Consider the following 24,037-nt stretch of genomic DNA (forward strand, 5'->3'; position numbering starts at 1 on the left):
ACACCCACAGGGGTGTCCTCGCGCCGTCACCTCGGCGCGGGCCCCAACCGCGGGGTCACCTCAGCCCGGTCACCCCCATCGGCCACCCAGTGCGGGTCTGGTCACTGCGGCCACCGGTCACCTCGCCTGGGTCAGCCCTTGCCACAGAGCCCCAGGGTCCAACGGCCTGGAAAAGCCCCTGCAGCTCCCCCAGCCCAACCATGACCCTCACCCTGACCCTTCCCAACTCCCCCAGATCCCTCAGCGCTGGCTCAGCCCGACTCTTCAACCCCCCCAGGGATCCCGGGGACTCCCCCCTGCCCTGGGCAGCCCATTCCAACGCCCAACAGCCCCTTCTGCACAGAAATCCTTCCTCAGAGCCAGCCTGTTCCTGCCCTGGGCAGCTTGAGGCCATTCCCTCGGGGCCTGGCGCTGGGGCCTTGGCTCCAGAGACTCATCCCCCCTCTCTGCCCCCTCCTGGCAGGGAGTTGCAGAGGGCCAGGAGGTCTCCCCTCAGCCTCCTCTTCTCCAGACTGAACCCCCCAAGTTCCCCCAGCCGCTCCCCATCAGACCTGTGCTCCAGACCCTGCCCCAGCTCCGTTGCCCTTCTCTGCCCACGCTCGAGTCACTCAATGGCCTTTTTGGGGTGAGGGGCCCAGAACTGAACCCACTCAGCGAGGGGTGGCCTCCCCAGTGCCCAGCACAGGGCTCAGATCCCTTCCCTGTCCCAGCTGGCCACACCAGTGCTGACACAAGCCAGGATGCCATTGGCCTTCTTGGCCCCCTGGGCACACTGCTGGCTCCTGTTCAGCCAGCTGTCAATCAACCCCTCCAGGTCCCTCTCTGACTGGCAGCTTTTTCGATCATGTCACCCCAGTCCCCTCACCCTCTGCTGGTCTGTTCACACCAGTCACCCCACACTGGTCACCTCTCACTGACGACCTTGCCCAGATCCCCTCGCACTGGCCACCCATGCCTGCCACCACCACACCCACCACAGGGACCCGCCATCCCCACTGGGTCCCTGCCACAGCCACAGGAGAGAGGACTGGAGGCAGGGGGGGATGGTGGCACCTTCACCGGGTCACCCCCAGAGCCAGAGGGCTCCTGGGAACCTGGCTTTATGTCTGGGGCCAAAACAGCAAGAAAAATCTGATGGGATTCAAGTGAGGAGCCCAGGCAGGGAGCAGAGGGCTGCAGTGGTGGCTGGTTTGCCCTCGCTGTGGGTTCCCCATCCCTGTCACTGGGGTCTCAAGTGGGGAGGGGACTCTGGGGCACCCCTTGCTCCTTGCAGATGAGCTGGGGACAGAGAACCTGTGGGGCCACCCCAAAGCCACCCTGGCTGGGCATCCCCCACTTCCACTGCACCAATGCCTGGGTCCCAGCACCTGAGCCACACCAGGAGGTGACAGGCTGCTCCAGCCTGGATAGGACTGGGGCCCCAGAGTGGCCTGGAGCCGCAGCAGACCGCGTTTAATGAGCTGGAACCATCCATTAGTTAAATTAAAACAGAGGTTCATCAGCATTTGTGCTTGGTGACACAAGCAGAGGCTGTTTCCGCTGAAGGGAAGGGAAGGTTGTGCTGGACGGTCCACATGAGCCAAAGGTGGTGCCTGGAGCTGGGGGGGCACCCCCGGGGTTCCAGCTCAGCTGGGAGCTGCATCACCTGAAGCCACTGCACACCCCAGGTCCCCACGCATCCTCTGGATGGGCACTGGGTGCACCCCTGCGTGCAATGTGGCTGCGACACCTCACCCACAACCCCAAGAGTGGGATTGCCTCTGAAGTGTAGACAAGGGTCCGATGGGCAGACAATTCAACAGCTGAGGAACTGACTGCATGGCCCTGTCCAGAGAACTAGTCTATGTCTCAGTGTCCAAATGGAAACCAGTAATGACTGGTGTCCCTCAAGGGTCTGTACAGGCATCAGTACTATTTAATGTGGTCGTCAGTGACATAGACAGGGCAATTGAGGGCACCCTCAGCAAGTTTGTGGATGACACCAAGCTGAGTGGTGCAGTCGATACACTTGAGGGAAGGGATGTGCCATCCAGAGGGACCTGGACGGGCCAGAGGAGTGGGCCCATGCAAAGATCGTGAAGTTCAACAAAGTCAAGAGCAAGATCCTGCACATGGGTTGGGGCAATCCCTACTATCAGACTGGAGGATGGATGGAAGGATGGAAGGATGGATGGATGGATGGATGGATGGATGGATGGATGGATGGAGAGCAGCTCTGTGGAGAAGGACTTGGGGGTACTGGTGGGTGATAAACTGGACATAAGCTGGCAATGCTCACAGCCCAGAAAGCTGACTGTATCCTGGGCTGCATCACAAGTGTCACCAGCATGTTGAGGGAGGGGATTCTCCTTCTCTACTCTGCTCTTGTGAGCCCCCCCCTGCAGTTCTGGGTCCAGCTCTGGAATACCCAGCACAAGACAGATATGGACCTGCTGGAGCATGTCCAGGGGAGGCCACAGAAATGGTCAGAGGGCTGGAACACCTCTGCTATGGAGAGAGGCTGAGAGTTGGCGCTGTCAGCCTGGAGAAGGCTCTGGGGACACGTTATTGCATCTTTCCATATTTAAAAGGGGCCTATAGGAAAGACAAAGTGAGACTTTTTACCAAGGCCTGTAGTGGCAGGACAAGGGTTTTAAACTGACAGAAGGTGGGTTTAGATTGGACATAAAGAACTGTTGTACGATGAGGGTGGGGAGGCCCTGGCACAGGCTGCCCAGAGAAGCTGTGGCTGCCCCCTCCCTGGAAGGGCTCAAGGCCAGGTTGGATGGGGCTTTGGGCAACCTGGGCTAGTGGCAGGTGTCCCTGCTTGGGGCAGGGTGGTCTTTGAAGATCCCTCCCAACCCAACCCATCCTGTGGCTCTGTGATACAGGGCTTCATTTCCCTGGGGAGGGAGGTGCTGTTGGCACAAAGGGTCACCCTGGGAGAAGCTGCTGGGTGCTGCTGTACCTCAACTGGGCGCCGCAGCTCAGGGTGCTCCTGCACGTGCCAGACCCTGTGCTGACAGCTGAGGCCACACGCCCGGCACTGCCACACACATGGTGCTGCGGAACATCCTGGGTGCTGCACAGACATGGTGGCTGTAGCCGACACATCAGGTGCTCCCTGTGCCTGGTGTGAGGGCGGGGAGCCCTGCAGCCCCTCTCTCAGCCCTCCCAGCCCTGACCAGCCACCCCACACCACAGACACCCAGAGCGTCCACCAGCTCCTGAAGGCAGGGGAAGGGACCCTGCATGGGGGCCACAACCCTGCTACAGCACCAAGCCCGTGGGTGCTGTTTCCCAAACCGACAGGACCCTCCCCTGCCTGTCACCTCAGTTTTCCAAACGCAGGTTTCCAGCTGAAATCAAAGCGTCAGCGTCATCCCCGTGTGGCCCTTCTGTGTCCCCCCGGGCCTGGGGACGCTGCCTCTGGCCCACTGGCCCCACACCACGGCTGTCAGGCTGGAAATGCCCGTGGGCCCCCACGCACAGAGCCAAGCATGGGACCTTCTGCTGCTGCTCCGCTGCCTGTCCCTGCCTGCACAGGGCCGCGGAGCTGGGCATCACGCACATGACACAGCTCTGCAGATGAGGGGCCGTGGTTCCCCCAAACCAGCCCCGCTCTCCAGTTCGGGATTGCACCCACAGGCAATGAACTTACTCGGGCTCAGCCTCTGGCCAGGACTGGGAGCCGCTGGGAAGTGCCCTCTCCTGGCCTTGCCTTCGCCACTGCAGCCTGCTGCAACTCATCACCATCCTGTGATTAATTAACAGCTCCTAGAGCATCTGTCCTCACTCCAGCATCACTCTCTGAGTGGAAAATAGCTTCGAGCCACCCCGGGGAGGCCCGGGATTTCCCTTCCCTCAGCTGCAGCCCTGTCCTCAGTCCTGCGCCCTGCTGCAGGGCAGAGCACCCCGTCACTGCCCAGGGACCCTGACCCACTCCTGTCCCCCCATGCTGGAGATGTCGGGTGGCATCTGTCACCACCATGTCCCTTTCAAAGGGGAGATGGGGACCAGCCTCGGCTAGGTGGGAGGGGCCCAGGGGGATGCCCACCTGCCCTGAGCTCCCCACTCCTCCCTGCACACTCTGAGTATAATCTGCCCCTCCTGCCCCAAGAGAGGGCCCCCCCACTTTCAACATCTTGCCGAAGAGTCAGGATTTCAAACCAGGAGCATTCAGGCCCATCTCCAGACTTAACAGGAGCATGATCTTGAATCTAAAACTGCTCCCAGCATCTTGCAGAACAGCCAAGATTTCAAACCAGAAGCATTTCAACAAAGCCACCCTCCCCAGATTTTGCAGGAGGGCGACCACCAGGTAAGGGTAGATGTGCAGCGGTATGAGCCCCACTGTCCTGCCCCTCTCCCACGCAGGGACGGGCCCGCAGTCCCCCGGACACAGGACCAGCAGCCAGGCAGTACAGGAGATAACTTTATTGAATTCAATGGTGTTAGACAGACGACCGAGAGAGACATGCCGGTTGGTGCGGGCAGCGTGGGCAGCAGGAGCTGACTTGGTGCAGGGCTGGATTTGTTTCTGTCTTCTGTAATAGCCTCAAGCCTTTTCCTGGCTTCCTTTTATACTTCGTTTAAAATTTCTTTTAAGTAAAAACAACTAATCGTGGAAAGAGTCCAGATGGTGTTTGTTCCCTATGATTGTTCCCGCAGCTATGTACAACGTGGGGTTGGGTCTCAACATCAGGTATAAAATGGAGCGAGTTTACAAACTTGGAGGATGCAAGGAAAAAGCAAAGACAGACAGGCGAGAGCAGTAGAAATCTGGACCAAAATCTTAAAGAGAAATTTAAAAAGTGCTATAAAACCCCTCGGCAGGAATACCATGCAGTTAAGAAACACAAAACCCAGTCAATTACACAGATCATCTAAAACAGGAATTTGTCCATTTCATCTTTTATTTAATTAAAAAAAGGTTGTTTGTTTTTAATAGAAAAAAGCTAAAATTGTAAGATTGAGGCCACTGGGCGGCAGCAGCTCGAGGGGGCAGGAGGATGAGGTGCTGGCATCTCCCAGTTCCAGCCCCTCAGGAGGGCTCCTGGCGCTCCCAAGGGCCACGGGCACCTTTGGGGGCCATGGGCACGCTCAGGGACAGCAGGCACCTTTGGAGATCACAGGCACCTTTGGGCACAGCAGGCACCCCTGGAGGTGATGGGCCACCTGTGGGGGTGACAGGTACCCTCGGGGGCAGCAGGCACCTTCAGGGGTGACAGGGGGATGGGTTAGTGCAGTCCTTGGACCCATCCCCCTGGGCACAGAGGGGCTCAGCCCACAGACAGGAGCAGCCTTGGGGGACACTCAGTCCCCAGGACCCCCGACAGCTGCTGTACTCTTGGGGACACGGGGTGCTGGGTGTAGGGCAGGAGGAATCCATCAGGACTGGTCCCCTCTAGCCACATAAGCCCAGCGAAAGCCCCCACTATGCTCCCAGCACCCCAGGGTGTGCCTGCTGGCATGGCCCTTGCCCTTCCCAGTCCCTGCGGGGATTCCTCCTGATTTACACCACAGCGTGGCACTCCCCTCCAGCACGCCCCAGCTAAGGTTATGGGCAAGAGGCAGCCCCACAGTGGGAGGGATGGGGCAAACCTGCAAGAAAGAGGGTTGGGGATGCCCGGCAGCACAGCCTCAGGCGAGCTGGTGACGGGGACAGTTTGGTTGACTTTTTGGTGGCTCCCTGGGGGTATCAGAAAAGAAAGTGAGGCCCAGCCAAGGCTGCCTGCGGACCATGCAAAGCAAGAGGGCTGTGTGAGCTCTCCCCACCCATGGGATGCCTCCGGGCACAGCACTGCCCAGGCACCCAAAGGTGTATCGTGCCCTTTCCTGCCCGGAGCCCCGAGGAGGGCGAGAGGGACTGGAGGGGAACCAGGTGCCCACTGCTGGCCTCGAGCGGCTGCTGAGCCGGTGTCTTGTACAATCAGAAAAGAAGTCAGCACAGCACAGTTATCACAGAGTACAAAAAGAAAAAAAGAAATGAAAGAGGAAAAAAAAGAAAAAGAGGAAAGAGGCACAGGGCCAGGCCCCACCAACTCACGCAGGGCGTTCGACTACAGATCTATTTACAGCGAGTCCTTAGCCGACGGCGGCAGCACAAGAGAAGGCGAACAGAAAGCCCTAGCATCCAAGCCAGCGTGGGGACATCCCTGTGCAGAGGGTCCGGGCTGGCCGGCCCCAGGTGGCAGTGGGGAGATGGCGGGGAGGCTGTCGGACAGACGGAGAAGTGAGCACCATGGCGCGCACGCGGCAGGGCCGGGACGCGCCGGGCGGCGGGACAAGATGCGCCGGCCCAGAGAGCACCAAGGGCAGAGGTGGCGGCTGCCTCCGAGCAGCACTGGCAGCAAGGCCGGGCCTTGGAGATGCTTGTTCTGAGGGGTGTGAGGTGTCCCTGAAGGCCACGCTAGCCGTGGCATGGGGCGAGCGCTGAGGATGCCCAGTCACCAGCCTGGCAGGGCTCAGGGACAGGAGGGGCTTGGCCGAACTGGCCCTAGGGTCACCTCTCCCCAGAAGGGAGCTGAGGGCAGGAGCTGAGCTGGATGGTGGCAGAGAGGAGCCGGGGGCCCAGGGCCCAGCTGGGCTCAGGGAGTGAGGTGCTGGCCCAGCAGAGCACCCTGCAGCCCACCCCGAGGACAGGCCAGCGGGGGATGTTGAAGGCAGCAGCCCCAGCTTGGCCATGCTCAGGCCAGTACCAGCACCCCTGTGCCCCCCCCCCCAGCCAAGCTGGCTCTGGGACAGTCCTAGGTCACTGCAGCCAGAGCAGGCTGTGACAGCACCAGCCCAAGCCCTATGTGACCCCCTCCCACATGGCCAGGGAGTAAGGCACCGTGGCAGCACCGGGGCTGATCCCCTCCATGCCAGGAGCCTCGCCTGTGGCAGTGCCACAGCAGGGCCAAGAGGACATGCGGCAGCCCGGTGTCCCCAGAGCACCGACCTAGGGCACAGTGAGACCCTGCTAGGCCCGAGGGCACAGGAAGGCACAGGGGGGAGCCAGGGGCATGAGGACTGCCCCTGGCACAGCTCACCAACCTGCACCCCCCCACCTGGCAGCACCCAGGGAACAGGGGGCAGGTTGTGCCCCCCCAGCACCAAGGGGAGGGGATGGGGCAGCAGCACCCTCCCCCTGCCCAGGCCTCGGCCAGTGCTGGGGACCTTGGGGAGGGGCCCAGGGCATCCTGACCTGGTGGGAGACCCCGGCCCCAGGGCCAGACTCTGCCTTGTGCTTTTGGGGAGGGGGAAGGCGCCAGGCAAGGGGCTGCTCTGGGAGCATCCTGCTGTCAAGAGGTGCCAAGCCCCATCTCAGTCAAGCTGGGAGGCCCCAGGGGGTGGGTTCAGGGACTGGAGATCGTCCAGTGAGCACCAGTTTTGTTACAGAGGTGGTTTGAGTGGTGGTACCAACAGCTGCAAAAGAAACCAAAGGGAAAGGGAGCTGCTTACAGGAAAGCAGTGGGCACCGGGCCACGGGCTCCAGGCCAGGAGAGCAAAGAACCAGAACAAAAAAGGGACCAAAGTGAAGTCTGGACTCGGCCAAAGGAAAATGGGAGGGGGGAACAAAATAAAATAACCAAAGTAGGGTTTATTGGGCTGTCCTGGTCACAGCGGCTGCCATGCAGGTGAAACAGGGAATGTACAAAGACAGTGGCAAGAGCCACGCTCCTCCTCAGCCAGCCCTTCCCGCAGCAGCGGCTCCCTCATCGCCTGCCCTCGGCTACACCTGGCTGGGTGGGGAGGGAGCTGGAGACCCTGCGCCCGCGCTCTCGTCCTGTGGCCACACGCTCCTCCTGCACCCCCCAGCTTTGGCCCAAGTGGCTCCCACGGGGTCCCTGCCCCACGCAGGGGCCTTCCTGCGGCTCCCGGGGCGGGGGCTCAGCCACATTGGTTGCCCTGGCCCCAAAGCCCGAGAGTTTGCAAATAGAGATAGGAAAACAAACAAACAAACAAACAAACAAAAAAAAAACAACAAGAGAAACCAGGATTCTCCTACCCCCAGGGTCGGGAGGGTAGACGGCACCTTGCGCTCTCCCACGGATGAGCGGAGCTTCCTCACGCTCTGCCGGGATACGCCGGAGCCCCGGTCCTCTCCGCTCGCTCGCCAGCCCCGCGCTCCGGGATACCAAAGGAAAAGGAGAGCAGCCCGGCGGGAGCAGCGGCTGGCGGTGGCTCCCCTCCGCCTGGGCCGGCATGTCCGGGCCTCACAGAGTCGACTGCAGGTCGGGATCTACCATGGTCTCACGATCCGGAGACTCGATGTAGTTGGCAGCTTCCTGGAGCTTCAGCAGCATGGCCATCTGCGGGGAGAGGAGCGTGGCACCACGCCCGTGAGGGACAAGAGCTCCATGGCTGCCCTGGGGAAGCCAAGGCCACCAGGCCCTCCTCGCCCTCCCAAGTAAGCCACCCCAAGAAGCTCCTTAGAGGGTAAAGAAAAGCCCGGAGATGCTGCAAAATCCCTCCCTGTCACTGGGATCTGACCTTGGACACAGCTGGGATGCTCAAGGCTGCCAAAGCAGCACGGGGGGAATCATCCACAGCAGCCTGCTGTCTGCCAGCAGCCACCCCAGGTGACACACGTGTGAAAGTCCCACTCTGTGTGTGGACACGCTGCCTCATGGAGCACCACACCGTGCCTGTTCACCACCACATCACAACATGCCTCAGTGTGCCCCATCCCAGAGCCACCACCCCTCCCAGGAGTGCAAAATGTTTCTGCATCCCCAGATCAAGCTTTTTACACTGAAGAAAAAAAAAAATTTAAAAAAAAAAATATCAGTGGGAAAGCAAAGCTCCATCTCGCTCTCCACTCTCCACTAGCACCACCCAGCCCACCGCCCGGGGCAGCGGGGCCGTACCAGAGGGTCCGCATCCAGGGAGCTGGGCGTCGTGTCTTTGACGGTGCGCTCCTCGGGAGGGGAAACGGTGCTGTGGGGCCCAATGGTGGGTGGGGGCAGGTGGTAGAGCTTGGACTGGTCCTGCTGCGCTGACGGCCAGGGCAGGGTGTCCCGCACCCACTCCACAGGGTCTTCCCAGGCTGCTTTCTGCCCGTGGACCTGCAGGCAGGGAGCAAGGAGCAGCTGCCTCTTCAGCATGTGCCAGAGCCGGGGACGGGGCACCCCAAGCCCCCCCAGGACAGCACAGGGCAGAGCAGGGGCTGACAGCAGTGCCAGCTGTGCCCAAAATGCCAGTGCCTCCCCTCTCCCCGCCCTTTGGAGTGCTGCATCAGCACGTCCCCAAGCACTGCTGGTTTGCATCCCCAGGTGCCAGGCAGCTCTGGATACCTTGAGCCCATCTTTTGCCCCCTCCTGCAGGTAAGGGATGATGGAGTTGTTCCACAGGTCGATGAACCAGGTCCGGAAATCCTCAATTCCAATGGGGCAGGACAGGAAGAAGCAGGGACCTGCAGGGGAAGGCAGAGAGCAAAAATGGGACCTGAGTCACACTGCTCCAGTCACTGGCCCTGTGGCAACACAGCACCAAGGTGGGCAAGCCTTGCAAGCTTGAGTGCCCTGGGCTCCACCACCTCCTGGGAGCAGTGTCCGGGCAGCATCTGCCTGGCACACGTGGGCACAAAGCAAGGTCCCAGGCAGCAACGGGGCTGCTCACTTCAACCTACCCCCCCAAAAAACATGGTGAGGCAAAGGGAGACCCGCCTTGGAAAACAGAGCTCCTCCGTGCCCAAGGAGGGGTCCCATTAAAACAGGCAGCCTCAGCTGACACCAGTGACAGCTCCCACAGGGCACAGGAACAAATGCCACCAGGGAAAAGCAACATTTGTGTGCATCACCCATCAGCTGTGTGGGACTGGGGGGGACGGGGCAGCACCCCAGGCTCCTTGGGAGGGTCCTGCCCCAACCCTTGGGGCCCACAGCAGCATGAGGTAGAGGAAGGAGGTGTGTGACAGGGCCGTACCAATGAGGAAGTCGGAGGTGCTGTGTTTCTCCAGGAAGGTGTGCAAGTGGTACCAGAGCTTGGGCACCCAGTCCAGCACTCGCAGCAGCTCCTCCTTGTTGGCATTGACGTCTGTGTCCGACTCCAGCAGCTTCCGCCGCAGGTAGCGCACCAGGAAGCCGTTGGCTGGCTCCACGTTGTTGGAGAAGGTCAGCATCCTGTGGGAGACTCAAGTGGTCAGGGCTGGGTCCCCACACTAGCTGCCCTGCTCCCCAGCACCCCCACTCTGCATGTGCCCAAGGTTGGGGGATCAGGTCCTTCTGGGATGGCAGGGACAGGCCTGGGACTTGGTCCTGACCAGGGTTCCCAGTCACACTAAGTGTCCCCAGGACTGCCTCTGCCCCCCAGGCCCACAGGGATGGTCTCCAGGGATGTACGATTCCCACCTGAAGCTGAGATGGAGGCCGTGGTTTGGGGTCATCTTCACAGGCTGGTTGGTGGTTCCAATGATGTAGGGGCTGGGTGAGTGAGAGAGAGAGAGACAACATCCATGAGAAAAAGCACCCTGTGCCATCCCCCACCCATGGCAGAGCTGCTCTGGGCACAGCAGACACATGCAACTACACGGATGTGCTGTAGCCCCCTCTCCACGAGCCCAGGGATGTTGCCAGGAGCAGCGGGGAGCACGTGTGTGCCCAGTGGCTCGCACCGGAGGAGGGTGCAACGGGGCTCTCACCATTTGTGGTACTTGCAGGTGAGCGCACCGTTGACGAGCTCACTGATGGAGCTCGCCTCGCTGAGGTCGTCCAGAAGGATGACCAGCGGCACGTCGGCCGTGCCTGTCTCCCGGTCGATCTGGTTGGCCAGGTTGGAGAGGTACAGCTGCAGGTCCTGCAGGGAACAGGCCAGGCGTCACGCACGGGGGCTGGGGCGCGGCTGCTGGCGGGGACTGTGGCACCAGCACCCCCCAGGAGGACGCCTCTGGCTGCTGCACGGCCTCACCTTGCAGGACTGCTGGTGCATGTTGAAGGTGCTGACGATACCCTCGGTGACGTCCCGACCCGAGCGCTCCACCAGGTACTCGGCCAGGCGGTTGGTCAGGTACGTCTTGCCGGTGCCGCTGGGTCCTGAGAGGATGAGCCGCCGGTGCTTCAGCAGGAGGCTGATGTAATGCTGCATCATGGGCTTGGGGATGAGCGTCTCGAACACCAGGCTGTCCACACACTTCTCCTTCAAGCCTGCAGGCAGGGGAGGGCTGAGGGTCCTGCTCGCACCCCACAACACCATGAGCCAGAGGGAAGAGCGGGCAGTGATGGGGCCTCTCTGCCACACTGACCTTTGAGTGTGACGACGATGCTGGTCAGGCCCCGGCGGCACAGCGGCAGCTCTGGCGGCTCTGTGTCCAGGACCCGCTTGATGTGGCTGATGCTGTAGCCGTAGACAGACTCGGTGCTGAGCCCCAGCGTGGAAGCAGGATCCATCTTGGTGATGTAATCCTACATGGACAAGAAAAAGTGCTGTTAGGGCCCACAGGGGCTGGCAGGGAGCAAGCAGTGCTCAGCCGCTCCAGGAGACCCTGGTAAGAGCCTGGGCCAGGGAACATCAGGCACGGTGGAACCGTGCAGAAGGACGGCTCTCCAAAGTGGGGTCCTCATGCTCCTACCTTGAAGACCTGGCAGACAGCCTCATCCAGCATCTTCCAGTCCACCTTCCCGCTCACCTTGGTCCAGCCCAGGAAAAACTCCTGCTGCTTGAGGTCCTAGGAGCCAAGGCAGAGGTGTGCAGAGTTGGCACACTACATCCAGCCCTGCAGGGACATTCTCTGCCCCTCGTCCAGGGCCACGGCCCTGGGGCAGGTTGGACTCCCCATAGAGCCCCCACTTACACCCTTGATGATGTGTTGGGGCGGCATGCGCACCACGATCCGCAGTGTCAGCTCGTCCTTCTGGGTGCCAGCACTGACAGCGTCCATGGGGGACACATCTAGGGACAGAGCAGCAAGGCTGGGTCAGCAGGGAAAGCCAAATCACCACCTTGACCGTGCCCAGCCTCGCGAAATCCTGCTGCAGCTGATCATGGCACAACAATCATTCAGGTTGGAAAAGCCCCTCGGGATCATCGAGTCCAACCCTCAGCCCGACTCTTCAAAGTTCTCCCCTACCCCACATCCCCCCACAGCTCATCCAAACGGCCTTTAAACACACCCAGGCATGGGGACTCCCCCCTCCCTGGGCAGCCTGTTCCACTCTCTGACCACTCTTAATGGGAAACATTTTTTCCTCATGTCCAGTCTGACCCTCCCCTGTTGCAGTTTCAAGCCGTTCCCTCCTGTTCCTGATCCCCTGTGAGCAGAGCCCAGCCCCAGCCTCTCTGCAATGTCCTGTCAGGAGCTGCAGAGAGGGATGAGGGCTCCCCTCAGCCTCCTCCTCCACCTCACACTGAACACTCCCAGCTCCTTCCCTGGCTCCTCACAGGATTTATTCTCCAGCCCTTCCCCAGCCTCGTTGCCTTCCTCTGCCCTTGCTCCAGCCCCTCAAGATCTCTCTTGTATTGAGGTGCCCAAACCTGGACATAACACTCCAGGTGTGGCCTCATCAGTGCAGAGCACAGGGGGACTGTCACCTCCCTGCTCCTGCTGGTCACACTATTGTTGATACAAGCCAGGATGCCATTGGCTTTCTTGGCCGACGGCATGACAGATCCCCAGCACAGCTGCCCCCAGGTGAGCAGCAGCACATTCCCATGACATCTCCATCTCTGTGCCAGTCCTTCCCCATCTGCCTGCAGCTCTGTCACCCCACCTGCATCCCCCAGGTTGGGGCTGAAGGCATGGCCAAGGGTGAGACCCAGGGAGCGCCGCGGTGAAGAAGAGGCCGACGTGCTTGTGACGTGTCCGGGAACAGAGCCTGGCACTGCCGAGGGCCCCGGAGCCACTTTGAGCCGGTCGTTCTCAGCCTTCAGGAGATCCACCTCCAGCTGGGGGAGAACCAGTTATGGCAAAAGGTGAGGAGCTGGATGCCAGCAGCATCCTGGGGCCACAGCACAGCTGTGGGGGTGCAGGGAGTGTGGCCACCCAGGTGCTCAGAGCCAGGCAGGCTTTGGGCAGCAGTCCTCACCTGCATGTTGTGCATGGTCTCCCGCAGCTGCTCCAGCTGGTGGGCTGAGTTGAGGGCCTCCAGGCGGATGTCAGTCAGCTTCATCTCTTTCTCCCACAGCTCTGACCGCAGCTCTGACACCTCCTTTTTCTCTGGCTCGCCCTCACCATGGGCCTGGAAGAGCCTGGGCCAAGGGAGAGACCAAGTCTCACACACATCCAGAGCGGGAGCCCACAGCCCCTTGCACAGTCTCTCCCCACCCCATGCCACCTGCCCCTGCCCCACATACTCAGCCGTGTCGATGCCCACGGAGGAGGACGTGGAGGATTTGATTGAGGGCGAGGCGGTCTCCGTGGAGCCATGCTGCAGCTTGGGGGAAGAGGGGGCTGACGAGTCTGGTGTGGCGATCTCCTCGATGTCCGAGTAGGACGAGGCTGATTTGGGTCCTTTCTTGATGCTGAATGCCTTGTTGAAGGAGCTGCGTAGCTACAGGAGACGGAAATGATCTTAAGAACAGCCTGGCAGTGCAGCCTGACAAGCAGAGACCTGGCCTGGTCCTGCCCCAAGGCCCCTGTCTGCCCAGGACCCACCACCAGTCTGAGCTGGGACCAGTAACACCACATTCACCACGGAGGCAGGACTGTGTCCCCACCCTGCCCCGGGGAAGGCACCGGCCTGACCCCACTCTGCTGGCACAGCGGAGGGATGGGGGTGCATGGCCCTTTGTGCTCCAGCCCCAGCCTGGACAGCAACAAACAGCCCCACAGAGCAGAACCCATGTCCTGGTCAGACTTCCCCCAGCCCTGCTCCTCCCCACCACCCACATCAGGGTGTTCAGGCACTGCACCAGCACCCTGCTCCATCGGGAAGGGCCAATTCCATCCTCATGTCCACCCCACCACAGCCATTCCAGCAAGTGGCATCTGAGGAGACATCCCCCACCTCCAGCCACTGCAGAGCCAGGGTCCTGGTGCAAGGGGACAGTCTCAGCCCCACACCCCAGTCCTGGAAGCACAGAGGGCCAGCCAGCCCTCTGAGATGTCACCAGGGGTCCCAGCCAGGCATGCAGCATGCACACAGCACACACGGAGCACTGGGCAGGTATAAACAGTGTGCCGAGGCCCCGGAGGGCGGGTGGACACTGCACAGGGGCCAAACCAGGCCTGGGTCCCGCTTACACACCACCAGCCTGCAGGAGAGCAGCAGGACAGGCACCCTGGGCTCACGCAGTGTCCCCAGGAGGGCCAGGGCCTGCTCCAAGGGGATGCGGGAGGAAGAGAGGATGAAGAACAGGCAGGATGCGGCCCAACTCCCACAAGCACCAGGCAGACTGGTCTGGTGTGTCCCCAAAAGCAAAAGTGTTGTATTTCAGCATAAAAAAAAAGCTACATGAGCATGAGGTTCTGCTGATGGCTGGGGAGCACTGAGACCCACGTGGGTCCCCACAAGGGGCAGAGCCACTTGGGGCCACATCAGGCCAGCCCTGGCAACGCACTGATGAGCAGCCCCCCACCCCGGTGCCACAGGCAGGGCTGCAGGGAGGTCCCTGTCCCAAAAGATCTGGCTACAGGGAGTCAGGAGAGCACCTGCCTTCCTGGGGCAAGAAGAGGACTGTGCCCATCCATGCGGCAGGTCCCCATCTGAGCCCTTCCTGCTGCCTCAGGGCCACCCAGGGCAGTTCAGCCCCACCACATGGATGCAGGTTTTGGCCTTAATATCAAAGGAAGCAGCCAAGGCGTGCGCAGCCCCACTGGGGGCCCCGGGATGGCCCGTGCTGGGGATTAGTGCCAGTGGGATGGATGGGATGGGTGGTGTTATGAGCACCGTCCCGCAAAATGGAGCGAGGGCCCTGGCCGGGCACAGCATGGGGTGGAGGGGACGGTGTAGGACTTACCTCATACACCTGGAAAAAAAGGGTTGAGGTCAGCATAGGGGGAGAGAAACAAAACAAAGCAAGACTTAATCACGCATCCAGCTCAGAGCTGCTTGGTGTGGGGAAGGGGCTGCCTGGCTGAGGTGTCCAGCCCCCCACACTGCCAGAGCCTGCATGGGCAGAAGGGAGACATGTGGGAAAAAACAAGGGAGCAGGCGTGCGGGATCAGGGCTGGAAAACTCCCAGAGGGGCTGGAGAAATCCCAGTCAACATATCAAGACACAAATCCATGGTGGCTACACGCTCCTCACCAGTGCTGTCCCCAGGGGACAGAGGGGACCAACACCACGATGCCAAGGTAGACCGAGAGCAGGTGGCTTGTGGGGGCTGACCCTGGCCAGACCCTGTCAGAGGCTCCCCAAGCCCCGCTCCTCCTGCCAGCGCCCTGTCCAACCCACCCAGCTCTTCTTCTTCTTCTTCTTGGCATCAGCGTCCTTGCTGCTGCCGATGCTGGAGTGGCTGGTGATGCTGTTGAGGCTGGAGATGCTGTCAGAGGAGTTCTGCCGCTTGATGCGCAGCTCTGGGGCCAGCAAGAGAAGCGGGAGAGATTGGGAAAAGAGGTATCAGCAAACTGTGTCTGCCCCAGTGCTAAGGCCACCCCCACTCTCCTCCCTGACCTTCTCCCCACACAAATGCTTGCTGAGCTCCTCAGAGCCACCTCAGAAGATGATGTGGGGCTCCGACACCACATGGGCGCTGCCGTTCAGGCAGTGACCTCAAAGCCCAGGGGGATCCCAAGAGCACACATCATTCTGCTCCTGTCCCACCGCCCTGCCAGCGCCTTGCACTCACATGGGGGGTTCAGGGCTAGAACAGCACTCATGGGAACAAGCCAAGATCAGCAGCCAAAACCAGGCTTTCAGCAAAGGGCCCAGTGAGGAGGTGTCCCAGGGAGGCTGACCATCCTGTTCCTCCCACACACTAGCACCAAGATCTCCTGTGGTGACAGCTCTGGCTGTCACAGAATCCTCATGGTTGAAAGACCTTGAAGCTCCTCCAGTCCAACCATGAACTTCACACTGACCGCTCCCAATGCCACCAGATCCCTAAGTGCTATGTCAACTGTCTGACCCTGGCATCAGAGGCTCAGCAGTCCCAGGTGGGGAAGAGCTGCTGCCCAAAGGACCCTGACACCCTGCCCCGTAACCACACTACACGAGCGAGGTGTGCCCTGGGGCCCTGTGCCAGCCCCAGGCAGGAGCAGCCCAGCTGGCTTTGGGCAAGTAGTCGAGGAAGGGCTGCATCCCTGTGGTGGGGGGGCTGCAGCACCATGCCTTACCTTTAGGGGTGACATCAGTGCCATTCAGGGCACCCTGGATCACAGCTTGGGCCTCCGAGTTCTTCTTCTTCAGGAAGTCGATGGTCTCCCGCAGGTCCAGCAGCTCCGTGTCCTGGGGGAGCAGAGCCAGGAGCCATAGAACACATCCCAAGAGCGCAGAGCCCACCCCGAGAGCACCCTTGAGGTGGGCAGTACCACAGCAGGTTCACACCAGTCCATCCCCTGGCCCCGAGAGCTCCCTCAGACACTGCCAGTGCCCCCCAGTGCTCCCTCAGCACCCACCTTCTCCTCAGCAGTCTCGGCCAGGTGCCGCAGGCGGGATGTCATGCTCACCAGGCTCTGCTCAAAAGCTGCTACCAGGTTGGCCTGGGAGAAGTGGAGAAACAGGTGAGCACCCACATCAGGATGAACACCCACACCTGGGTGAGCATCCACTGCCAGGTGTGGGATGCAAAGAGAAAGCAGAGGGGAAATCAAGGCTCTTGTGGGCATAGGCCAGCACCAGCCCCACACACTGCAGGGACAGGAAGGGACTCACGTTCGCAGACAGCTGGGACGTCAGGGTGGCCACCTTCTCCTGCGAGGACTCCAGTTCGCGGCGCAGCTTGCGGATTTGCTGTGGGGAGAGAGGGCAGGGAGTGAGGGGGGCCAGGTGCTCACCCTCGCCGCAGCGGCAGGGGCAGGCGACAAGCAGAGGATGTAGGCTCACCTCAGACTGCATCTTTTCCTCAGCCTGGCAGCGTGAGAGCAGAGAAAGACAGACAGACAGAGGCAGGCAGTCAGGAGGGCAGCGAGGCATGGACAGGCTCGGCGCGAGGCAGAGGCATGCACAGAGCCCCCCCCGTTCCCACCCGGGCCCCCCCAGCCATGCACAAAGCGGCGCAGCACGGAGGCGGCTCTTACGGAGGAGTAGGTGGAGGACGCACTCGAGGCCAGGGACAGCACTGATCCGTGAACTGCAACAGAATAAAACCCGGCACGTCAGGGTGCCCCTGGCCAGCGGCATCCTCCAGCAGGGTGCTGGACGGAGCTCTCGGTGGAGGTGGGGGGGCTCTGTGGGGGGCTAGGGGAGACAGAGGGTGGGACGGCAGCTGCTCAGCACTGTCCGTTTCTCAGCGTGTGGCTGGTGACCTCCCTGGGCATGCGGCGTGCAGCAGGGCGTGAGGAGCACCCTCCACCTGCACCCTCCTCTCTGGCTGAGCCTGGGGGCTCTGCCACCCTCCCTGGCTGCTGGGGTCCCCACCTCCCTGGTGTCACAACACCCTGGGGCCAACCCAGGGACAGCAGCACCCACGGGGTCAGGGCGGGTTGTGGCCCAGGGCATACGCCAGCGCAGAGGGGTCCCTCCCTCGGGGCTGCAGTCCCCTGCTTGGGTGCCGAGGGCAGGACGCACCGACCCACCTGACCGTGCCGCGGCAGCGCCAGGAGGACGGGACAAGTGTGCGGGGAGCCCCGCCACGCCCCCCCAGGAGTCCCTTCCACCTGGGCAGGAGCGCAGCATCCTCTCACCATCGTCCACAGGGTCCCGGAAGGAGCCCGAGCGGATCATGCCCTTGGGCTTGTCAGCCAAGGAGAGGGTGCTGCCCATCTGGGATGTGCTGTACAGCTCGAAGGTGGAGTCGTGGGTGGGGATGCTGTTGGAGCGGGTGATCCGCGGGGTTGCAGTGGCAGTGGGGCTCACTGCAAGAAGGCAAGGGAGAGGCAGGGTCAGAGTCACATCAGGGACCTGGGATTGGGATGGGGATGCAGAGAGGAAGCAAGGATCATGGTCCCAAAGCAGGGAGGGACTGGGGGAAAGCTAAAGCAGATTTACACTGGGAAGACTTGGACACTGGCACCAAAGTAACCACAGGAATGAGAAATTCATCACCCCAGGGCAAAGTGGGCACCACCATGCCAGAGCCTGTCACCTGCGGGTGGGGCAGGGTAGCACCTCATCACCCACTGCCCCCACCAGCAGCCTCAGCTCATCTGCCTGGACCCCCCCAAACCCTCCAGGAACACATAGGTCCTGTCAAGAGCAGGTCAGGGCTCACCCCTTGCCCTGCTGGGTACTCCCTGAGGAGCAAAGAGCTGCAGGTAGAGCCTTGAGGGAGGATGAGATACCCTGAAGTGAAGGTGAGGGACATCCCTGGCCCCTGGGCACAACCCAGCACCTACACTGGTGGACCAGAAGCACCAGGCACTGGGTGTTGAGGCCGATGGAGGCGTCGAGGAGAAAAGCAGCACCCAGGGCTGCATCAGCAAGTCACATGGGGAGCACAGGGTGATGGGGAACAGGAGGGACAGGGCTTGCTGCCAGCAGAACAGGGCCGGCAGCAGAGGGTACTGACCGATGCTGGTGAGCGGACCCTTCCCAACCAGCGCCATGGGGAGGGCGGGGGGCGAGGGCAGTTCCTGCTGGTTGTCCGCCTCGGGGAGCCCGCTGCCGATGGCGTGCGAATGGCGCCGCTCCTTGGCCTCCTCCTGGGAGTGGAGCTGGTACCTGGGGAGCGGAGCAGAGATGGGCACAGTGAGGAGGACCAGCACTGCCCTGGCTCCTGCCCACTGCACTGTAGCCCAGCCTCCCCGGCATGGAGGGCACCGCCAGCCCCCTGCAGACAGCTCCACACACCCACCCGCCCTCCCCAGCACCACCTAAAACTAATTCAGGCTCTTTTACCTCAACCCTTTCTTGGGTAGCGTGTTCCTGTCACGGTTGGCACTGGAAGAGAAGGAAAGATCAGTGATTATCTCTGCACAGATGAGAGAAGGTTCCATAGGGGCTGAGCTGCAGGGTCAGGAGTTTTTCCTCAGAAAGGCCACAAGAAGCGCCTCCGAAGCAGGCAAAGGACAGCACGGAGGGATCTGAGCCCAAGAAGGTGCCCGGCAGCCCCATGCCCTCCCCTCCAGCCATACCTGTCCAAATGTGCGAGCCGGGGGCTCCCGCTCCAGCCCAGCTCCCCTGCCTCTTCCTCCTCCTCCTCTGTGCTGGCAGGGGGTGCAGCAGCAGGGGCGGGGGTGGTGGTGGTGCCCCCCGAAAAGGCACTGGGCAGGCTCATGGGCATCTGCAGGGACTCCATGCTGCGGTGCAGGCCTGAGAGCTTGGGGTACATCCTGCCCTCTTTGGGGATGCTGAAGCCACCCATGAGCTCCAGGCCCTGGGAGAAGCTGGCTGAGTTGATGTTGAGGATGGGGGCAGGACTGGGGCTGAAGCAGGGCGCGAGGTGCCCGCCGGCCGGGTGCAGGTCCTGGAGCTTGGCAGTGTGGGGGGGGTGCAGCTCACTGGAAGAGGGCAAGTCCAGGCTGTTGGAGTTGACCTTGTCCAAGTTGGCCAGCGAGGGAGGCTTCACGTAGGTCTTGGGAGCCGCTCTGGAGAGAGGAAAACAGGTAAGGAAGCAGGTGAGACCTGGGTGCTGGGCATGGCTGGGTGCTGGGCACAGCCGTGCTGGGTACCTGCTGCCCTCAGAGGTAGAAGGATCGTACCTGAGAGGCGTGGGGGGCAGCTCGGCCACCTTGGCCGCCGGCGGGAGGTTGGCCTGGGCTTTTGGGGTGCTCTCAGGCGAGCTGACACTCTTCAGCGTCCCGCACTCAGAGTCAAGCGCTACCGCCTTGGCCTTGGCCTTCTCCTTCTCGCGGTCCGTCTGGTTCACAGGGGCTGGCGTACCGCGGCCGGCGCCGATCTTGGACGGCTCTTTGAGGCGCGACACCGAGATGCCGCCCTGCTTGGTGCTCAGCAGGCTGGGATCGATGCTGCTGCTGACTGGGCGGTTGGCACCGCGCCCACCGGTCACACTCATGGAGCTGGACTTGGCCGGCCGGGGCAAGCTGCGGTACTGGATGTTGGAACGAGCCCCTGGGGCCAGGAACCCGGGCTCAGCTGCGTTGGAGACATCCAGGCTTGTTTTCCTTCCGCTGACCGGCTTGACAGGAATGCCGGAGCTCTTCTGGATCTTGCCGAGCGTGGCTGAGCCCCCAGCTTGCATGACAGTGGCCGTGCCAGTGGCCGGAGCTGGTTTCTTATAGCCAAAGGAGCTGGAGGCCGAGGGGCGCGTGAGACCCGAGGGTGGCTTCTTGGCATCAGCAATGCGGTCACGGCCGGCATCAGAGGAGGAACGCTGCAGGCCTGTGCTCTTCACAGAGAGCTTGCTCTTGTCGGTGGCTTTGGTCTCAGGCTTGCCTAGTGGGCAGGGAAGGATGGGTTAGTCTCTGCAACGGAACATTTGGGTGTGAACTAGCCCAGACAGTGGGACGTCAGAAATGTGATGAAGAAGGACATGCCACCACCCCGGGGCAGAGCCAGGGGCCAGACCCGCAGTGCACCCAGCCAGACTCCAGCCCAGTGCGTGGCCATGAAGTCATGGGGCAGGCTCAGCCCCGGGCAAATAGGGCTTAGCGTGGGGCCAGACACACAACTTGCCTGCAGGGACACACAGTCCTGCCACTCCACTCCAGCCCACATCCAGCTGCCGGGTCCCAGCACCAACATGTTCAGGGAAGGCCCATGAAGATACCACCCAAACCTCTGCCCATCAGGGGAGCCCAACCCTGCTTGAACCGGGTCTCACCTGCCACTTTGAGGGTGCTCTGGGCTGTATGGGTGATGGGGGAGGTCACGGCCACTGGAGGGGTCTTGCCCTTCTTGAGAGAGCCTGGCGTGCCCAGGCTGACAGGCTTCTTCAGCTCACCGCCCTTGGGCCCCTCCTCGCCACCCTCCGAGGGCTCCCGCCGCCACTTGGAGGAGCTGTGCTCCATCTTGAGGCTGCTGCTGTCGTAGTCCAGCTTCTTGGGCGCCTTGTCCTCGCCCTCACAGTACCAGCTCAGCCCGCTCTCTGCTAGCGAGCGTTTCTCTGAGTCTGTGCGCAGCTGTGGGTAGAGCGGGGTCAGGGGTGCTCCCGGCACCCACCCCAAACCCACCCACGTGCAGCACCAGCCAGCTGGGAGAGGGATGCACCGGACACCCTGTGCCAGGCCGTGGTTTCCCCAAGCCAGCCCCCTCCATCCCCTCTTTGCCGTAGAGGCAGTGGCACCACCAAGCTGGGGTGGTGCCAGGCAGGGTCTGGGTGCCGCAGGCACCTACCGCTATGGCCGAGTTCCTGCGTGAGGCGGTGGGGGTGGAGGGCAGGGAGTTGAGCGAGGAGCTGGCGTTGAACTCCTCCGAGCTGAGGTTGTCAGAGGCATCGCTGAGGCCACTGCTGATGGAGCTGCTCTCATCCCAGCTGCAAGGGCAGAGACAGCGTCAGACAACCCCTGCCCAGCCCCACTTCTGCCTGGGGGGTCCCACAACCCACAGGATTTCCCCGCTCCGGGGGCTGCCAGGCGTGAGCCTCAGGTCCCGACTGTGCCCATGGCTCCCGCTGGCCTGGCACAGGCTTGGTTACCTGCTGGCATACAAGCCCCAGTGACTCCACACCTCCCCACTTAAGGCCCTTTCAGGTTTTTTTGGGGCTGAAGGGTACCTGCATACCATGGGGAAGCTGGCAGGGCTGGCAGCACCACAATTGGCACCAAGCCCCCCGGGACACGGCCCACTGGGAGGATTGCGGGGAAGGGCAGGGACCAGCCGGAGTAAACAAACCAGCCGTCCTGCAGCATCCACCCTTCCTCGGGTGGCCCCCACCCACCGGCTCGCTGCGCTTTGCTCCCCCACCTCCAGCATCTGCAGGGGCTCAGGCAGTAGGTATGGGCACCGCTGCCAGGCTGAGGCAGCTGCTCCATGCCAGGGGCTCCGCAGACCGTGCCCAAGCCCATCTCTGGGGCCGCCAGTCAGCACTATGCCGGGGCAGCAGCTGCCTGCGCACCCCACAGGCCCACCCGGCTCCACGGCATGGGGCTGTGCCCATGGCAAGAGGGCACAGACGGGCACGGAGCATTTTCCAGCAGGATGAGCGCGGCCCCTTTCAGGTCAGCAGCTGAGCAGGTCAGCGAGGACCCGCAGACTCCGAGGGGGCTGCGAGAGGCTGGGGGCAACAAGCAGCAGCATAGGAGAGGGGAGCAGAGCTGGGGGGCTGCAGGCAGCCTCAGGCCCTGCCAGAGATGCCTGTTCCCCGATACTAGGGCCATGGAGGTGCAGGAGAAACCCAGTGAGCACCAGAGCCCCAGCAGCTGGCGAACCCACTTACCACCACCCAAGTGACACTGTGACCCTGGCTGAGCTGGGGATGGGACAGCGCGGCCTGGCAGAGGAGAGGCTGCCTGCTGGGCACTGCTGCCAACCAAGGCACAAGCAACAGCCACCACCAGGATGCCCAAACCCCAGCACGGAGCAACACAGGCATCTCCAGCACCCTCCAACCAGCCTTGTGTCCCCTGTTCTTCCCAGGCACCACGGATTGGCCAGAGCCATGATGGACACAGCACCCTGCATCTCCACAGCAGCTTTTGGGACAGAGCCCCAAAGACCCTGCTGCCCAGGAAAGGATTTAATTACAACTGCATGTCCGGGATGTGCTGCTGGGCTGCCCCACTCCGAGCATCTCCCATCAGCAGCCCCCGTGCTGGGGGCGACTCCTCACCAGGACAGAAACCCCCAGCCCAGAGCATGAGAAGCAAAGCTCCTCTCCCCAGCAGACAGCGCTGGGAGCGAGGCAGGGCTTCCGTGAGCAGCGTCCTGCAACCGCAGCGCTGTCACCAAACACCATGCTGGGGCTCTTCAGCTGGGCTTTCGTGGCCTGGGAGGGCAAATGGCAACCGCTCTCCCAGCCTCACACGGGAAGGCCCTGCTGCCCTGCCCAAGAGCATCTGGAGAGCCCCGGTGAAAAACCACAGGGTCACGAGGCATCCCCAGATCCTCCTGAACAACCTCCTGACAAGGAAGGACAACGCGGAAGGTCACGGGTGACAATCCAAAACCACTCAAGCTGTGGGGTGAGGCCTGGGGGTCAGCTGCCCACTGTAGGGTGTCTCTGGCTCCCTTACTGCAGCTCAAGGCCGGCCCACCGGGGGCTCCCCAAACCCGGCGTGTGCGCGCTGCAGGCAGTGCAGCGAGGGAAGCCTCAGGCTGCTCCGCAGCACCGACGGCCCCTCGACAACACAAACTCCCGGAGCACGGCCGAGCCCAACCGAGTGCCCCCCCCAGACCCCGAACGGCGGCAGCCATGCTGCAGCGTCACGCCGGGGGTACAACTCAATCCCTGCTTTGTGCTCCAGCCCCTCCATCTTACACTGAGAAATTCCCCCCCTCCCTTCAGCCGGCACCGCACCAAACCCACCGCGAAGGCAGCGACGCGCCGGGACTCCCGCACCCCTCTGCCCGCGGCGGCTCCCGGGGATGCTCAAGGGCAGCGGGACCGTCCCGCCGCGCTCCGCGGCACCGGCGGCTGCGGGGGGAACCCCCCTCCCGCGGCCAGGAGCGTCCCGGCTCAGCCCCGGTGAAAAACCACAGGGTCACGAGGCATCCCCAGATCCTCCTGAACAACCTCCTGACAAGGAAGGACAACGCGGAAGGTCACGGGTGACAATCCAAAACCACTCAAGCTGTGGGGTGAGGCCTGGGGGTCAGCTGCCCACTGTAGGGTGTCTCTGGCTCCCTTACTGCAGCTCAAGGCCGGCCCACCGGGGGCTCCCCAAACCCGGCGTGTGCGCGCTGCAGGCAGTGCAGCGAGGGAAGCCTCAGGCTGCTCCGCAGCACCGACGGCCCCTCGACAACACAAACTCCCGGAGCACGGCCGAGCCCAACCGAGTGCCCCCCCAGACCCCGAACGGCGGCAGCCATGCTGCAGCGTCACGCCGGGGGTACAACTCAATCCCTGCTTTGTGCTCCAGCCCCTCCATCTTACACTGAGAAATTCCCCCCCTCCCTTCAGCCGGCACCGCACCAAACCCACCGCGAAGGCAGCGACGCGCCGGGACTCCCGCACCCCTCTGCCCGCGGCGGCTCCC

General features: G+C 62.2%; 1 protein-coding gene across 1 annotated transcript in view; it reads right to left on the reverse strand.

The window, feature by feature from the left end:
• Positions 1 to 4,401: 4,401 nt before the first annotated feature.
• Positions 4,402 to 24,037, reverse strand: part of NAV1 (neuron navigator 1) — a 59,144-nt gene continuing 39,508 nt past the window's right edge. Inside the window, exons 4-29 of the mRNA XM_026864386.1 lie at positions 21,237 to 21,375; positions 20,725 to 21,022; positions 19,643 to 20,336; positions 19,076 to 19,528; positions 18,840 to 18,881; positions 18,511 to 18,662; positions 17,687 to 17,857; positions 17,081 to 17,133; positions 16,887 to 16,910; positions 16,716 to 16,793; positions 16,460 to 16,543; positions 16,178 to 16,289; positions 15,297 to 15,418; positions 13,255 to 13,451; positions 12,987 to 13,149; positions 12,672 to 12,846; positions 11,756 to 11,853; positions 11,534 to 11,629; positions 11,207 to 11,366; positions 10,873 to 11,108; positions 10,607 to 10,761; positions 10,317 to 10,388; positions 9,892 to 10,088; positions 9,261 to 9,379; positions 8,835 to 9,032; positions 4,402 to 8,276 (exon numbers count right to left, since the gene is read on the reverse strand). Of these exons, the coding sequence (XP_026720187.1) occupies positions 8,181 to 8,276; positions 8,835 to 9,032; positions 9,261 to 9,379; positions 9,892 to 10,088; positions 10,317 to 10,388; positions 10,607 to 10,761; positions 10,873 to 11,108; positions 11,207 to 11,366; positions 11,534 to 11,629; positions 11,756 to 11,853; positions 12,672 to 12,846; positions 12,987 to 13,149; positions 13,255 to 13,451; positions 15,297 to 15,418; positions 16,178 to 16,289; positions 16,460 to 16,543; positions 16,716 to 16,793; positions 16,887 to 16,910; positions 17,081 to 17,133; positions 17,687 to 17,857; positions 18,511 to 18,662; positions 18,840 to 18,881; positions 19,076 to 19,528; positions 19,643 to 20,336; positions 20,725 to 21,022; positions 21,237 to 21,375 (4,384 nt within the window). The 3' untranslated portion in view covers positions 4,402 to 8,180. The remainder of the gene's footprint in view (positions 8,277 to 8,834; positions 9,033 to 9,260; positions 9,380 to 9,891; positions 10,089 to 10,316; positions 10,389 to 10,606; positions 10,762 to 10,872; positions 11,109 to 11,206; positions 11,367 to 11,533; positions 11,630 to 11,755; positions 11,854 to 12,671; positions 12,847 to 12,986; positions 13,150 to 13,254; positions 13,452 to 15,296; positions 15,419 to 16,177; positions 16,290 to 16,459; positions 16,544 to 16,715; positions 16,794 to 16,886; positions 16,911 to 17,080; positions 17,134 to 17,686; positions 17,858 to 18,510; positions 18,663 to 18,839; positions 18,882 to 19,075; positions 19,529 to 19,642; positions 20,337 to 20,724; positions 21,023 to 21,236; positions 21,376 to 24,037) is intronic.

This window comes from Athene cunicularia, assembly GCF_003259725.1.
Source record: "Athene cunicularia isolate RWA chromosome 26 unlocalized genomic scaffold, athCun1 chr26_part2, whole genome shotgun sequence".
Classification (NCBI taxonomy): domain Eukaryota; kingdom Metazoa; phylum Chordata; class Aves; order Strigiformes; family Strigidae; genus Athene; species Athene cunicularia.